This window comes from Nuphar pumila, chromosome 13 (assembly GCF_984573655.1).
Source record: "Nuphar pumila chromosome 13, dmNupPumi1.hap1.1, whole genome shotgun sequence".
In the NCBI taxonomy this organism is placed as follows: domain Eukaryota; kingdom Viridiplantae; phylum Streptophyta; class Magnoliopsida; order Nymphaeales; family Nymphaeaceae; genus Nuphar; species Nuphar pumila.
The window spans coordinates 87,339,084-87,357,090 of NC_143261.1; the positions used below are offsets into that span (position 1 = coordinate 87,339,084).

Genomic DNA, 18,007 nt, shown 5'->3' on the forward strand with positions numbered 1-18,007 from the left:
TATTATGGATGTTCAAAAACTGAGGAGGAAGTGCCACTATGTACGCTACCTCTGATCTTCTCAAGAACAAAAAAAAATCCTACATACCTAGGGCTAAGCTTGCCCTTGTTGCCAAATTAAAACACACTTTTTGTCGGCGAGACCTTGACGAACACATGAAATCTGACTTCAAAATCAAGCTCATATCGCTTTGGATCCGCATAACTTTTTTGATGAGTCTGAGCGATCAAAACTCTCTTCTGAATCAACTGCACCTAATCAATATAATGTTATGGCACTATTGGTGATTCAATAGTTTGATCACCAACCTCACTCCAACAAACAGAAGATATGCAGGGTCACCCATAGAGTGCCTCGTATGAAGCCATACCGATGCTCGAATGATAATATATTATAGGCGAACTCCACTAACTTTAAGTGCTTGCTCCAATCCCCCTTTCAATCCATTACACATGTTTGCAATATGTCTTCTAATGTCTAGATCATCCTCTCTAACTGTCCGTCTGTCTGAGGGTGAAAAGTCATGCTAAACTTGAGTTTTGTCCCCAAAGCTTTTTGTTGTTGCCCCCAAAACTTCGAAGTGAATCTCGAATCTCTGTCAAAAACAATTGATATGGGTACCCCATGCAACCTGACAATCTCATCCACATATAAGTTGATGAGACTTTACAAAGTCTGATTTACCCTGGTCAGTAAGAAGTGTGCCGACTTCGTCATATGGTCCACAATAACCCAAATAACATTATAATGATGTCTAGTCTTGGGCAAACCTACCACAAAGTCAATAATAATGTTTTCTCATTTTCACTGGGGTATCTCTATTGCCTGCAGTGTCCCTCCAGGTCTCTGGTGTTCAATCTTGACATATTGACATACCAAAGCACCTTGAAACGTATTCTGTAATCTCATATTTTATTTTTGGCCACCAAAATTTTTACTGCAAGTCCTCATACATCTTAGTACAACCAGGATGTATAATATACTTGAACTTATGTGCTTCGTTCAGTAACTCTTTTCACAGTTGCAGGTCCCCTGGTACCCATAATCTTTGATTAAACCAGATACTATTGTCTTCTTCTAAGTGCAAGACTGACTCATCAAGCTGCAATAATCTTAGTGAAATTTGGATCATCCTTCTACTGAGCTATGATCTGATCCATGATGTGTGTTAGAACTGCTAGACTTGCAATCTCAATCCTGCCGAAGTTTGAACCAAAAAGTTTTCAATCTATTAAATCTTTAAGAAGTCTTCACTCACTGCTCATGAGACAAAATAAGCTTCCTGCTTTTCTGCTCAAGGCATCTATCATCACATTGACTTTTTTAGGGTGGTAGGATACCAAAAAGTCATAGTCCTTCAAAAATTCTAACCACCTTCATTGTCTCATATTTAGATCCTTCTGAAAAAAATATATTTGACTCTTGTGGTTGGAGAATACCTCAAACTGCTATTCGTACAAATAATGATGCCATATTTTAAGAGTGAATACCATAGCTGCTAGTTCCAAATCATTGGTGGGTAATTTCACTCATGTACCTTTAGCTCGCGAGAAGCATATGCAATTATCTTACCATGTTGCATTATAACACATCCAAGGCATGTTCTTGAAGCATCATTGTATACGAGAAATCCTTCATGGCTTGATGGAAGTGTGAGCATTGGGGCTGAGGTAAGCTTCTTCTTCAACTCTTGGAATCTTTCTTCACACTATTGTATCCATACGAATTTAACTCCTTTGCAAAGTAGCTTGGTCAGCGGGGCTGCTATCTTAAAAAAAATCCTGAATGGATCTTCTATAACATCTGACAAGACCTAGGAAGCTACAAATATTTGAAACATTCTTCGGTTGCTTCCAATCTAAAAATGCTTTCATTTATTAAATTTTTTCAATAATTACTTAGAAATTCCCAAATCAATTAAAATAATATTCAAATTTTAATCTTTTTAAAAAGGTCTTCGGTAAAATGTTACCTTGGCAGGGTTTACTAATTCTCCCTCATTTGAGATCACATGTCACAAAAACATGAGTTGCCCTAAATATAATTTGCACTTAGAAACTTTTTCATTTAACTTATGTTTTTTAAGTGTCGATAAACTATCCTCAAGTGGTCTTTGTGATCTTCCTCACTTTTTGAATAAATCAGGATGTCATCAATAAATACAAACATGAATAAATCTAAAAATGGCAGGAAGATCCTATTCATTAGATCCATGAATGCGGCTGCAACATTAGTTAACCCAAAAGGCATTATTAGAAACTCATAGTGGTCATATCATGTTCTGAATGTTGTCTTCTATACATCGAATTCCTTAATCCTCAATTGATAATAGCTGAATCTGAGATCAGATTTAGAGAAGACATTTGTATCATGAAGTTAATTGAATAAATCATTTATGCGTGGAAGGGGTACTTATTCTTGAGTCATCTGGTTCAAAATACAATAATCAATACACAAGCGCATTGATCCATCATTCTTCTTAACAAATAGTATAGGTGCACCCCATGGTGGTACACTTAGACAAATAAACCCTTTGTCCATAAGTTCATGGAGCTATTTCTTCAATTCTTCCAGCTCTACAGGTGCCATCTGGCAATGAGCCTTAGATATTAGGGTCATGCCAAACACCAACTCTATAGCAAAATTGATCTTCTACACAAAGGTAATCCAGGTAGATCATAGGAAAACACATCTACAAAATCTCTGATGATGGATAAGTCCTTCATAGGGGCCGTGTTAGGTTCCACCAAGGAAACACTGGTCAGAAAGGCCTCATACCCCTTCTCAACATATCTCTGGGCCTTAAGTGCCAAAATCATCTTTCTTTTCTTCATTGACTTACTGGCCCTGTACTACAGTGCAAGCTAATAAGGACAAATAAAATGTATCGATCTCTTGTGACAATCCATACAAGCATAGTGCTCATATAGCCAATTCATGCCCAGAATAATGTCATACCCAATCATGTCTAACACAATCAGGTTGGCAAAGAGGTTCTGCCTATCAATAATAACTTCCAAATCTGGTAGATATATGTGAGCAATGGTTCTATTGCTCGAAGGTATGTCAACTTTCAGTATATATGTTATCATTACAAAATTTTACTTTTGCAAGTCAAATTGACATTTAAAAAAGATTTTAAAAATAACTCGCCTTCATTTTAAAATGCAGAATAATTTCGAAGAATGAAACTCGCTTGTCGGTACGAGGTTCAACCGTTCCTAACACCATAACTAGGGGTAATTGAACCAATGATCAATCATGTGCTTTGCTTTGCTTAACTTGTCTAAATCAATGTTCTATTCCCTAAATGCACAAAGAATTAAGCATGTGCTATGAACTTTGGAAAATGCAAATTGAAAATGTGATGTTTGCTTTAAATATTTGAAAGAATTCTTGGAAAAGGAATAATTGAAAATATTTGGAAAAGAGGACACCTTGAAAATCGTGAATCATGTTGAGAGAATATTTCTGAAGAAAAAAAAATCATTTTCTGAAGAAATCTTGATGTGTTGTGAAAATCAATTTCTAAGGAAAATCTAGCAACTTTGAGAAAATCGACTTCTCTGAGATGAATTTGTGAAGTAAATCAGAAGAAGGGGCGTGTGGCCCTATAAAATATTTTCATGATGTAATCTAAACCTAAGTGAATGAATGAATATATTTTTGCAAAGAATATTTTCTGAAGAATTTGAGGAAAATCTTTAAGATTTTTTTTTTGCCTTATAGAATTTTGATGAAATAAATTCTTTACATATCCCTGACTATGGCCACAAATACGTATTGAATATATCTCATTTGGTTCTAAAATGGGGAAAATACTTACAAAATTTGTAATATGCAATGATTTCTGAAAATGCCTACGAGTGTAGGCCATTTGTGGCTTAAAAAAAGATGATAAATCTGAGTTTCGTTCGTATTCTGACTGTGACCACAAATACGAAATCCACGAGTTTATCAACTCCTTAGAAGCTAGTGCACGTTCCATTTGTGTAGACTATTGTAAGTTCGAATATGCATGAAACATCATTCATCACACAAATCATATTATAAAACAATAAAACTATATGCAATGCAACCTAAGCTAAGCAAAAAATTTAAATTCTTATTTCAATTTGTTTACAATTATAGTTTGCATCAATAATAAATTAAAATAAAGAAAATACGGTCTTGAATGTCCTTGCAAAACTAGCAAACTTGTTAGTGAAGATATGTCAATATTTCTGGATTTATCCAACAATATCTAAAAGTGACTGGAATTATCTGGATATAAGTCTTTTTCTAGATTTTTTTGAGATAAACATAATAAAATATGATATAAAATAGAATAAATAATAAAAATAAATAATTTTGAAACTCAGAAATTTATGAAAAATGACAAAAATACCCCTAAAAACAAAACTATGGCCTTGAAATCAGGGTTTTCAGAAAAGATTTTTGTAAAACTTTGGATTTAGGGCTCAAATGGATCAAAATAAACACCAAATCGGGTGTGAAGTACCCTAGCATGATTATAAACATGATCAAACATTAAAAACATAAAAATCAAACATGAAAATAATGAAATATGCAAGATATCATGAATTTTGCCAGTATTTCAGTTGAATCAGGACTCCGCGGGCACCCTATTTTTGTGATTTGATCAAATAATATATCAAATTAATTTCAAAATATGTAAAAATCGACATGGATAGTTCTTATAACATTAAAATTAAGCTGCATTCAAAAAAATATAATTTTGAAGTTATTTTAATATAAAAATTAAATAAAACCCTAAAATATGCAATTTTGCCTGCAGGCACGTACTTATCACAGTGTCAGACTTGAATAAGGTATCAAACAATCATAGAAATTTATAAAAATTTACAGAGAGATACTAGACAAATAATTTTTTTTTTCCGTTTTACAGATAAGAAAATTCATCTTCGGTTAAGAAGATATCGCTCTGGCAATATACGCTTGATTCCGGCAAATAAATAACAAGTTGAAAAAAATACATCTGGTTTTGGATATAGGGAAATATATAAAAATATGTTAAAAAATTATAAACTTTTAGCAGATGATAGTGGATATACATATGAAAATACTCCTTTTTACGGATCATCGATCAGATTTCCGGTTAGGGAGATACGATCTGCCCAAGTTGATCTAGGGTTTAAACAATGCATAACAGACTCTATAAAACCAATTCTACTTTATGTCAGAGGAAAAATATCAAACAGATATATAAAAGTCTGAAATTTTATAGAAAATACTAGACAGAATAATGAACACACTTTAACTTACGGATTGTCTATCGAATCTCCGATGAGAGAGATATCGCCTTGACAAGTTGTTCATGAATCCACATAGTGTTTTCACGGTTCAAGAAGCAAGGTTCGGTTTTTTATTTTTTTTGACAGAGTTACAGAACCCAAAATAACCTAAATTTTTTTATAGGAAATTACTGACATATTCACAGTTTAACCCTAATCCACGTGTTGACTCTTTTCACAAAGAGGAGATGCCAAAAATCTTTCCATTAACAGGATTTAGGTTTCTTTAAAAACCTTTGGCAAGGTGTTGCCAAACAAGAGAATTCCTCCTAGTTCTTTCTATACTCGTTTTTTCTGGACTCCTTTCAAGTCAAATTCCTCAACAGTTGTGCCACCTCACAACTGTTGAACATAAATCTAGTAGAAAATATTTATGGGATTTGAATTCACAAAACTTTTTTTTTAAAATTACTTCAAAAATTTTTATAGTACCATGTTAGAATTGAAGGTCCATCTTCAACCTGATCCATTGTCACCCACAGGATGTACTTAAGGTGCAAACGGACTAGAAACTGGTTGGATAATGCCAAATCTGATTTCAAAATTCAAAATACAGTCAGTAGATCCGAATTTGAATCTTTGTTTAAATCTTATCTAATAAGGCAGAGTTGAACCTAGATCCCAAATACATGTGCTAATGCTGGATTTAGTAAAAAAAGACAAAAAAGATCAAAAACAATATTTTTACATATAAAAAACAAATCAGATCATATTTTGGTCTTAATATTAGATAACTAAAGAAAAGGACCTCCCTCACCCTCACCCAGGTCAATGGTTTAAAAGTCTAGACCCTCTTTCCCACTAAAAAAAACACAACCCACCTTTCAGCCTTGAAGCAAAGGATGAACTGCAGGCTTGAGAGTTTCGAACTCGTGACATCCTGAGCAACCAAAATTGAATCCGATCCAAGCGTACATTGGGATCTTATTTTAAGGATCCGGATCTGGAAATATCCAAATAACATGCCAATTTCGGATCGGATATCCTCGTTTGGAAGATATTTTCCTCCCAGCCCCACAAGCCACAACCTGTTTTCGTGGAAAAAAAAAAACAATAAAATCCCCAGCAGCTAAGAAGAGAAGAAAGGCTCCTCCTCCCCATGGCTTGCACTGGTGTGCTGCTGCTGGGTTGCAGTAGTAGTAGCCCATCAACCATCATCTGCCTCAACGCCCTTTCTCCTACCAAGCTATGCCCAACCACCAGCATTTGCTCATCTCTGGACCCTTCGCCGTCTTCTTCTTCTTCACCTCCTCCTTCAACAACTCTCCAGCAAAATACTGTACAACAGTTCAATTACAGCAGAGCCTCTCCGTCCGTCAGATGGCCGCACCTCAATCTCCAAGGCACCACCCACAAGAGCAAACCAGACCCATCACCCGTTCTCACGCACGACCAACAGAACCCACATACCAAATCACGAACTCCAAACAGGACTTCGGCAGGTTCCCAGACGAGCTCCCAGTATCCAGAACGAGATGCGGCAGAGATATCGGTTTTCGACATAGCAAACGAGTTTTCTGGTTCCGTAGAGAGTGAACAACAGGACGAGAATCTCCCACCTTCTCGCAGCAGGACCAAGGTGAAGATGATGAACAAGTTGGCGCTCAAGAGGGCGAAAGATTGGAGGCAGAGGGTTCAGTTCGTGACGGAGGAGGTGCTAAATCTGCGGCCGGACGAGTTGGTCGCCGACGTGTTGGATCGCCGGAAGGTTCAGATGTCGCCGACGGACTACTGCTTCGTGGTCAAGTGGGTCGGGAAGTCGAATTGGCAGAGGGCGTTGGAGATTTACGAGTGGTTGAACATCAAGCATTGGTACACCCCGAGCGCTCGAATGGTCACCACCATTTTGGCTGTTCTTGGCAAGGCCAACCAGGAAGCGCTCGCGGAGGAGATCTTCGCGCGGGTGGAACCGGCGATAGGGGACGTCGTTCAAGTGTACAATTCGATGATGGGAGTTCACGCCCGGCGCGGCCGATTCGGTAAGGTTCAGGAATTGTTCGATTTGATGAGGTCTAGAGGCTGCGAACCCGATCTCGTGAGCTTCAATACCTTAATCAATGCTCGAGCTAAATCAGGTATGATGTTGCCTGGTTCTGCTCTCGAGCTTCTCTCTAATGTGAGAAGATCCGGCCTTCGACCGGATATAATCACGTATAATACTTTGATCAGTGCGTATTCTTTGGGGTCGAATTCAGATGAAGCGATTAAGGTATATCGAGAGATGGAATTTAATGGCTGCCAACCTGATCTCTGGACTTATAATGCCATGATTTCGTTCTATGGTCGATGCGGAATGGTCAAGGAGGCGGAGATGTTATTGCAGGAATTGGGTAGGAGAGGTTTCTATCCCGATGCAGTCACGTTTAATTCGCTATTGTATGGGTTTGCAAGAGAAGGGAATACAGAAAAGGTAGACAACATCTGTAAGGAAATGGTGGAATCTGGATTTAAGTTGGATGAGATAGCATACAACACAATGATTCACATGCATGGTAAACAAGGTAGGCATGATTTAGCGTTTCAATTGTATAAAGATATGAAATTAGCTGGTTGTAATCCTGATGCTGTCACATACACAGTGCTAATTGACTCACTTGGGAAAACTGATCATATATCAGAAGCTGCAAATGTGTTGTTGGAGATGATAGATTCAGGAGTTAGGCCCACATTGCGTACGTTTAGCGCTTTGATTTGTGGGTATGCAAAGGCTGGGATGCGAGAGGAAGCGAAGAAAACTTTTGAGCGTATGCTGAGCTACGGCATAAAACCAGACCAACTGGCATATTCAGTTGTTTTGGATGTCATATTGAGGTCCAATGATACTGCAAAGGCGATGGTTATGTATCAAAGAATGGTTAAAGATGGTTTCAGGCCTGATAGAAGTCTTTATGAGTTCATGATACAGACATTTGCAAAGGAAAACAAACACGGAGATGTGGAGAGAGTGATCCATGATTTAGAGGAAATGCACAGTGTGGACCCATATGACATTTGCACCATTCTTGTTAATGCAGAATGCTATGACCGTGCTTCCGAATTTTTGAGGCTAGCTGTAAGACAGGGCCGTGAGCCTGACCGGAATAACTTGTTATCTATCTTGAATTTATATCTTTCTTCAAACAGGCAGATGGAAGCAGAAGAACTCATTGATTTTCTGAGAGTACATGCACCCAAGTCTTGTGCTTTAGCGCATGAAGCATTGATAGCCGTGCATTGTAAATCTCACCAGTTGGAAGCTGCCATTGAAGAGTACTATCAACTCTGCAGCATTGGCTGTGACGTTAGTGTTGCTGTTTACAAAGGCCTTATCCTGTGCTGTGAAGAGATGGAATCATATGCTAATTGCTCTCAGCTGTTTTCTGATATGCGATTTTATGGTGTCAAACCCACCATAGACTGCTATAGAAGCGTGGCCATTGCATACTGTAAGATGGGTTTTCCTGAAACGGCACATCACTTGATTCAAATGGCAGAACAGGCTGATATACATTTTGTTGATTCTCCCATGTATGTCACTTTAATTGAGTCATATGGTAAGTTAAAGCTGGTGCAAAGGGCAGAAAGTGTTGTTGGTGGACTAAGGCAATCTTCCACAGTTGATAGAAAAGTCTGGAATGCTTTGATTAATGCATATGCATTTAGTGGTTGCTATGAGCAAGCGAGGGCAGTGTTTAACAAAATGATGAAGGATGGTCCATCGCCGACTGTGGAATCAATAAATGGTCTAATGCAGGCTTTGGTTACTGCTGACAGGTTAGATGAACTGTATGTTATTGTCCAGGAGTTGCAAGAGATGGGCTTTAAAATTAGTAAAAGTACAATACTTTTGATGCTTGATGCTTTTGCAAGATCCAGAAACATATTTGAGGTAAAGAAGATATATCATGGGATGAAAGCTTCTGGTTATCTGCCAACGATGCATCTTTATAGAAGCATGATTGCATTGTTTTCAAAAGGAAAACGAGTTAGAGATGTTGAGACAATGGTTGTTGAGATGGAGGAAGCAGGCTTTAAACCTGATCTTGCAATTTTCAATCATATGCTTAGATTATATACTGAGATTTCAGATTTCAGAAAGACAATAGAGGTTTATAACCGAATTAGGGAAGATGGATATGAAGCCAATGAAGATACTTATAACACCTTGATATGCATGTATAGCAATGATCTTAGGGCAGAAGAAGCTTTTCCTTTGTTGCATGAAATGATGAAAAAGGGCTTGCCGCCTAAGTTGGAGTCCTATAAAAGTTTGCTTTCAGCATGTGGCAGGCAGCAGCTTTGGGACCTCGCTGAAGACCTTTTCCAAGACATGATTTCAAAAGGATGCAAAATAGATCGCACTGTGTATCATATAATGATGAAAATGTATAGAAACTCTGGTAACCATGTGAAAGCTGAAAATGTTCTTCTTCTAATGAAAGATGCTAACATTGAACCAACTGTGGCAACAATGCACATGCTCATGGACTCATATGGCAAGGCTGGACAACCCACTGAAGCAGAAAATGTTCTTAATAGCTTGAAAAGTTCGGGTTTAAATATTGGTGTGGCACCCTATGCTTCTGTCATTGATGCTTATCTCAAGGCTGGTGATCATAGGTCAGGAATTGAAAAGCTATTTGAGATGAAGAAAGATGGCATGGATCCAGACTACAGAATATGGACATACTTTATAAGGGCAGCAAGTTTGTGCCAACATTCTAGTGAAGCACTTTCGCTTCTCCATTCCTTGCGTGATGCAGGGTTTGATCTTCCTGTCAGGTACAAGTTTTTTCCTCTTCTGCTGTTTGTCCTTTAAAATGTCCAACTACACTTATGATGACACCTGTATGGCTGTAGATTTGTTGTATGCCGTGTTTTAATTGTGTTCTTCCTTAGACTTCTTACAGAGAAAACTGAATCATTGGTTCTGGAGTTAGATCATGTCCTCACCAAATTACTATCTCTGGAAACCAATGCTGCTTTTGTGTTTGTCAATGCTTTGGAGGATCTCTTGTGGGCGTTTGAGCGGCGGGCCACTGCTTCATGGGTTTTCCAGTTGGCAATAAAAAAAGGTATATACCGCCATGATGTTTTAAGGTATGTAACAATTGTTTTTCTTCAATAGTTCTCTTCCATTTCTTGCATTGAAAAATGTTTTTGTACGAGTCCTTATCTCCATTCATGTATTTGCTTTGATTTGTATTGATGATATTCATGGCTCTAGCATCCTATTGCAATTCAAAACAGTTCATTTATTTCAAAATGCCATTGATGTGAAAGATTGCTAATCAATAGTGATAGGCTGAAAATTCAGAGGGGAAGCACTTGTTTTGGTTGCTCTGATAGTGTTGCAACACTGATTGCAACTTACCTGTTTTTTAGTGGCACTTATTGTCCAAAGAATGCCTGACTGATGTACAACATGATCACCTCTTAAAGTTTATGGCACAACTGAAAATATGACTTATGCACATTAGATGGCAGCTATCAAGCATGACACATCTTTCTGTTATTCAAATTACAAGTTTCTACTCGTTATATTTGTTGTCGCCTATTTAATATTAAATAGTTTCAGGAAAGTAATAAGGACTTGGTTTGATAAAGGGAAATTTCATGAGTTTGAAAATCCCACCCCTCTCTCTACAAATACCACATGCAGTACGTATATATGGATGTACATATGTGCACATTTTCAGTATGTGTATATATGTGCTTTCAAGTCTTCAGTTCAGATGTGCATACCATAGATTTGGTATCAATGAATAGAATTTCACCTTATCGTGCATCTTAAAGTAGATCATACTGTATAGATGCATAAATAATGATTTTCTTTTTTCCCAATCATACTTTACGACTGGTATTGGGTGTAAAGATGCATTTTCTTGACCATTGAGTTTTTATGTAATCTGAACCATCCATTCTTGCCATTCTTTAAAATATATTTTTAATATTTAATTTTTCTTGATCTGAAAGCATGTTTCATGTCAAATAAACTGTGATAAGCCACTTATATGGTTTGATCTACTTGAAAATCCATGAGCTGGTGGGATTCTACTCATTAATGCCAAATTTGTACATTGCACATCTGCATAAAAAACTGTGTGCATGTGTATCAGACATCAATTAAGGTGCATGTCTGGTGTAACCTGCAAGTACACTAGAAAAAGTTGGACAATGATAAACGAGAAAAATTAACGGATGGAATTTTAAGATGGTTTAAGCATGTAAAGTGGAAACATAAAATATCACTGTTGAAGGAAAGAAGGCACAGAAACAGAGGTAGAGAGAGAGAGAGTGAGAGAGAAAGAGAGAGAGAGAGAGTGACGGCTGGAGAACAATTGATTATTTTCTCTATTAGGGCTTCTCTCTATATTAAATAGCTACCATTTGAGGACGATGTAACAGCAGAGTGGGCCGAAACCTCTGGTTGGTGAAGGTAATACAGACCACCTTCCTCATAGCCACCACCAATCCTTCTCTCCGTCAGCAAGTCCTGAAAGGTGCATCCCATAGGATCAAAAATCACTCTACAATTCAACTCTTTTGTCATTCGACTGACTGATAATAAATTCTGTGGAAATGAGAGAGCATGAAGAACATGTGACAATTGAAGAGTAGGGGTAATAGACATGTTTCCCTGCCCTACAATTGGGGAAGAGCTACCATCAGCAAGACGTACCCCTTTCTGACCTGTCACAGGTTTTAAACTCAAAAAATTGCTCGAGTTTCCGCACAAGTGACCAGAGGCTCCAGAATCAATAACCCACCTACCACCTTGAGCAGATAGGCCATCACTTGCCGAGCACACAACCTCCGCAACAGAAGACTTTGAATTGGATGATCGTAAAGCAAGGAGATCGTCATATTCAGCCCTGCTAAGAGTTACACAATCATTGGAGGAATCTGCATCTGATTTAACCACTTGATCCATAATATAAACTAATGGGCTTGATTCACAAAATGCATGAGCAACCACACGCGCATACCCACAATCAACAACAAGCCTGCCTATATCAAGTTTTGACTTCACCAATGAAATCTGAGAAACACGACCTTCGACTGTTCAGATCCAAACTCCAAATATAATTTTTAAAGAAACTTGACCAAAACCTTTCACCTCAACCAAGGATGACTATAGGCTGTAAATCAAGATCACACATCCAACACGACTTAGAGTGTGTTATCATCACACATTCGCCACTACGACAACTAGTAGCAGCACCCAACAAACAACTTAGAGTGTGATACCACAGTGCCCAACACAGAATCCCACTTCAAGGACACGGTTCCCACAAACAGACTATTTTCCAGCACAACAGGGAATCACGCCTGCTGATTCCAAAAAAAAACTTATTAACATGCAGTTTTAAAAAAACAGCTGAGTCAAAAGGATCACGACACAGCACCCAACTGCTTGCTAAGTAGAATCTGAGCACAACCAGAGATAACGTGAGAAACAAAAAACTTTTAACTCACAACATCCACCTCCCAGCCATATACCTCATGACCATATACCTCATGACAGCCAAAAATTAATTTCACGACTTCTGCACAACACTTGAACTTATCAACATAAATAAAGGAATTCACGACAGCAACTCCCAGCAATATAAATCACGACAGCCAAAATAAAATCAGTTTCACGACTCCCAGCAATATACCTCACGACAGCCAAGAGAGAAATCAGTTTGGATACCAAGTTGGAGCTTTAATGGAGAAAAAACTATTGGGAACCAAGGTGCAGATCTGCAGTAGACAACTTAAAAAAAAACAGCACCCCACGTCAACACACAGACCGCTGATCACCATCACCACAACGATATTGACAGCAGCAACTCACGACCACAACCGATCAGATCTGATCACAACATATTTTAACACGCCTGCAATGGTGACAGATCTGGTCCACACCATGCGACTGGCTCTAAATCACCACCGATTGCAACATCGTCAATGCCAAGACTTCAGCACCCAAACTGCTCCCAGGTTTGGCTTCTGATCTGAGTCACGACCTCTAGTCAATAGTCATGACTAGGTCTGACTGCAGATCTGTCGCCAGGTTTGATCTTCACACAGAAGGACCGAACTCTGATCAGCAGCGAAGGATGTCGATCTCCCTCCGACTATCCGATGAGATGTTGCTCGAAGGAAGATGATGCTGGAACTTAGGCACCCAAGGTCGCACGCTGCTTTGATACCATGTTGAAGGAAAGAAGAAAGGCACAGAAACAGAGGTAGAGAGAGAGAGAGAGTGAGAGAGAAAGAGAGAGAGAGAGAGTGACGGCTGGAGAACAATTGATTATTTTCTCTATTAGGGCTTCTCTCTATATTAAATAGAGAGAGGCTGAAAAGAGAAGTTACACTAAAGCCTACTATAAAATCAAAAATTCAAATAGCCTCTAATATATAAAATGACTTAACTTAAAACCACCTATTTACTTAAAACCACCTATTCTCAACAATCACTAAAGGTTAGATGGCTAATACTGCATAATAAAGGAATTGGGAGAAGGGAGAGTGCAATAAAGACTTGATGGGAGACAGTAAAGGATGTTGTGAAACAGTATGCAGTGTTTTGGGGCTTGTCTCATATCAATAACTACTCGAATGTAATTTTCAATGCAGATCCCATGTAAACAATGGATATGGGAAGGCATGATTTTTGTCATGGTACTTGAGAAATAGTTGTTAACAGAGATGGCATTGATTTGGCCTGGCTAGACCTGATAACTGATGAGCTTGGTTTTGGCCTAACACTTTTTGGATTGGGCTATAAAGCTCGGCATATATCGGAGCCATTTTACCCATTAGGCTGGGTAATAGAATCTGGTTGTGCCAAAACCTGACTTGAACCTCCTCTGAAATATGAACTTCAAAATTTTAAGTTGATTATCAGGCTGGCCTTATAAATATCTGGTGGCTGGGTTTAGGCCTAATTCTTAGTGATCTATAGAGGTGAAAAATATTTCTGTTCTGTGGAAACATAAGAAACTTGCTATTCGTCATAACTCTTTTGTACATAATGGATTTTTGCTGATGACCCTCTATTTTCCTGAATTTATATTTGGAGAATGAGTAATTTGTCTGATGCAGGGTAGCAGACAAAGATTGGGGAGCTGACTTCAGGAAACTCTCACCTGGTGCAGCTCTTATTGGTCTGACTTTGTGGCTCGATCACATGCAGGTTAGCTTGTAATGTTTTTAAGGCATCTAGTATATAGGGTAGTCAGCTATATTCTTTAAAAGTGCCTCGTGAACCATGTCAGATAGATGCCTAGCATGTGAGATCACACTGAACACGATGCTGGACACACTGAGACATTTCATGGACACCATCAAACTTGTGTTGGACAGAGTCACAGACCATGTCCATAACTTTATCTATTTCTTTTTGTGGTCTTGATTGCTTACTTTGTATTTATTTATGTGGTTTTTCATTTAAACTTGTCGCTGATTACATTACATTACATTTCACTTTTGAACTTAGATCTATTAATGAATTGCTTTAATCATACTGATTTATAATTGTTGTTCTGGAATTTGCACTTAAGACAATCTTCATTCTTTGTTGTTTTAGATTAAGATTTCTGACTGTAAATAATCTCTCTCACACACACACATTGTATGGCTGTGTGACTGTGTCCCAGTGTCCTATTTTTACAAATCTTGTGTCTCATACCAAGCATATCTCCGTCATGTTACATGCCCATATTCGTATCTATGTGACTGTAGCTTGTCAATGTTGTGAATTCTTCTATCCTTCACAATGTGCGGAAGTCAAAAATGGACAAATGCCTATGGCCATCACAATAAAGATTAACTATGGTGGAATAAATCCAATTGAATTTAGCTGGTAATAGATACCATTTTGTGTATCTATGTGGGGGGTGCGGGCTGGAGGAATTATTGCGATAGCTAACCATTCCAAAATTTCTCCTAAATGAAGGTCTAGTTGTTTAATCTAAGTTCTTTATTCATCAAGCAACTATAAGGTACTGCATGTGTTTAGCCTGATGCTTCTATCATTTATTTCAGGATGCATCATTACAAGGTTTCCCAGAATCCCCAAAGTCGGTAGTTTTGATAACAGGGACTGCAGAGTATAACATGGTCTCTCTCAGCAAGACCATCAAAGCTTATCTTTGGGAAATGGGATCACCATTCCTACCCTGTAAAACTCGAACCGGACTCCTGATAGCGAAGGGTCACTCCCTAAGGATGTGGTTAAAGGAATCTGCCTTCTGCATGGACTTGGAGCTAAGAGATGTTTCTTCGCTACCTGAGCTGAATTCTGTGCAACTCTATGAAGGGTCCTTTATGAGAACTGGTCTTGTTCCAGCTTTGAAAGATATTCATGAGAGGCTTGGAGAAGTGAGACCAAAGAAGTTTGCGAAGATAGCCTTGCTTTCTGAAGAGAAAAGGGACAAGTTTATCAAAGCAGATATAAAAGGCAGGCAGGAGAAGTTGGAGAAGATGAAGAGGGTTGGCTTGTTATACCCAAGAAGGAGAGGTAAGCATCATGGGAGGAGAGTTGTCAGGAGAAGTTTGGCAGCACAGAGATAATTTGATGCATCTCTTAAACAAGAGGCCGTGAGATAAAAATGGTATATCTCTCTGATAATCACAGTTGTCAGTGCTTGAAATGCCCATTGTCGGCCCACAGCTTGATGGAGCCTCAAGTTTCATCAGGACTGGTCATGAGTTTCCTGGTAAGCTCAAGCCTGACCAACACTATGGTTAAGTTGACATGGACTTGGATAGACGTTGATTCTCAGACTGAGTACCTAGGACTTTTGGTACGTGGGCTTAAAACCACAGGTGTTGCATCAGGACAGGTGATAGAACTTGGATTAACACGGACCAACCAACCTAAAATCTGTATTTTCTGACAGGTTAAGTTTCCCAATGTGCACTTTTATGTCATCAAACCAGAAGATCCCAGATTCTGCATTCCTACATAATTGCTGGTTGGGTTCGTTTACTTGACTTTCTGGAGCATCTAAGGTTGCCATTGATGCTGATGGTAGGGAAATTCAGGATGCACCAAAGTGCTTTTGCTGACTTTCTGGTGCTGTGCTATTCTCGGCCAAACTTCCAGTCAACTTGGGTTGAGTTAGCCTGACTTTAAAATGTGATGGGCGATGGTGGAGTGAGCAGGTTTTGGAATCAAACATGCAGTGCAGTCTCATAGATGGGCGTTATTGGACAGACTGAAAATGACAAGACACCTCCAGTAGACAAGAAAAGAACACTGATTATGTGTTACCATCTTTATTTGAGGAACTGGTCCTTCCCAACTGATTCAAAGACAATACTTGTGTCTCTGGTTGGCAATTTCTAGAGTCAGAATGTGGGGCTGGATTTCTGAAGTTGAAAAGTTGAGCTGCAGGCATCCTGGGAAATGACCATTTCTTTTTTTCATTTTTTTTCCGGAACTTCTATATCAGCAAATGACAAGAATCCTGGTGATAAATCGCTTTGTTCATTTTGGAAAGTCTTCCATGTGTTTTACAAATGTATCTGAACACTAGGAATCTGAGCACATCCTTTGTGCAATCCTCATGTTTTCCACTGAGAAACTTGTGCTCTCTTTTGTCCTTGCGATCTGAGGTTTGCATTGGTTACTCGTGCAACTCAAGGGTTGTGGGCCTGTTGAAACTGCCTATGTGAAAAAGAAAAAAAATAGATTTTAAATTGATGCTTAACTAGTTCTGAAATTATTACAAAGTGCATCAGAGTTTTGTTTACTGGACTAAATACAAGCTTCAACTTGCATCGGTCTTGCACCTTTTTTCTCCTCAAAATAGTTAAAAATACTCTCTCTCTCTCTCTCGTGCTATTCCTCTAAATTCAAGGGTATATAGGTACCGGGTCAACATTTCAACCCGTCTTTTCCCATGTGGTGTGGTGTGGTAAAGGTGATACCTACCAGAGTGGATGGTATGGGTGTTGGGATAAGCCACGATGTGTGGCAGTTACCCACGTTTTTGGTAACTTTCCTTTTTGGTGTTCCTTTCGATAAACATACGGAAAATCAAGGAGGGAACGGTTACGCTAACCGATCTCCTGCTGTAGTTATAAAGAGGGTATCCATGAGCAACCCCGGATAAGCGAGCATAAAGAGAAAAACACATAAAAAGGGTTAAGGAAAAAATACCTATTTCTGAGTTTTTCGACTAAAAAGGGAAAGAGAGATCTTGCTCACCGACTGCTAAAGGAGCCTCCACTCATTGAAGGGCTGCAGTCCGGCTAAGGAGCGAAGTTCATCCTGTTCCAACCACCAACGTCAACCACTAGCCATCATCTGGTTCTTCGATGGCCGCCTCAGGTACGCCTTCACTTTGTTTTTGTTATGCGTTGCAGAGGATCCCAATATTGGGTTATGAGCCCACACCATGCCTTTTCGCTTTGCGACCCTGATGGCATTTTTCTGGTGACTGTTGTCATGGGGCGACAGTATTTTCTGGCAGAGCAGAGTCGTCGTAGGGCGACGTTGGATGCTGGCAGTCGACAATAGGTCATCGTAGGGTGACATAGTAAAAAAAGAAAGAAAAAGAAACCCACATAAGGTTTAATTTACCTGTGGCCATCAGGTTGCAGGGTGATTAGTCATCGCTGGGTTCATCACATTTCAACGCCGACGTCTTTCGCCAGCCTCCGAAAAGGGGTTTTAACCCTCCCCCCCTCCTTTTTGCTACTTTTCTCTGCCG

At 38.9% G+C, this 18,007-nt stretch overlaps 1 protein-coding gene across 1 annotated transcript; it reads left to right on the plus strand.

Annotated features, from left to right (window-relative positions):
• Positions 1-6,414: 6,414 nt before the first annotated feature.
• On the plus strand, positions 6,415-16,860 carry EMB1270 (Pentatricopeptide repeat (PPR) superfamily protein). The gene is made up of 4 exons (XM_089986324.1): positions 6,415-10,076; positions 10,194-10,394; positions 14,391-14,481; positions 15,333-16,860. Exons 1-4 carry the CDS (start codon positions 6,415-6,417, stop codon positions 15,858-15,860), a joined length of 4,482 nt encoding a protein of 1,493 aa, XP_089842450.1. The 3' UTR covers positions 15,861-16,860.
• Positions 16,861-18,007: the final 1,147 nt, after the last annotated feature.

Excerpts from the sequence above, each read along its gene's own strand:
- EMB1270 (XM_089986324.1), top strand. The coding sequence starts at position 6,415 with ATGGCTTGCACTGGTGTGCTGCTGCTGGGTTGCAGTAGTAGTAGCCCA. Across the intron at positions 10,077-10,193 it reads GGGTTTGATCTTCCTGTCAG|ACTTCTTACAGAGAAAACTG; the intron begins GTACAAGTTTTT and ends GTTCTTCCTTAG. Across the intron at positions 14,482-15,332 it reads TGTGGCTCGATCACATGCAG|GATGCATCATTACAAGGTTT; the intron begins GTTAGCTTGTAA and ends CATTTATTTCAG.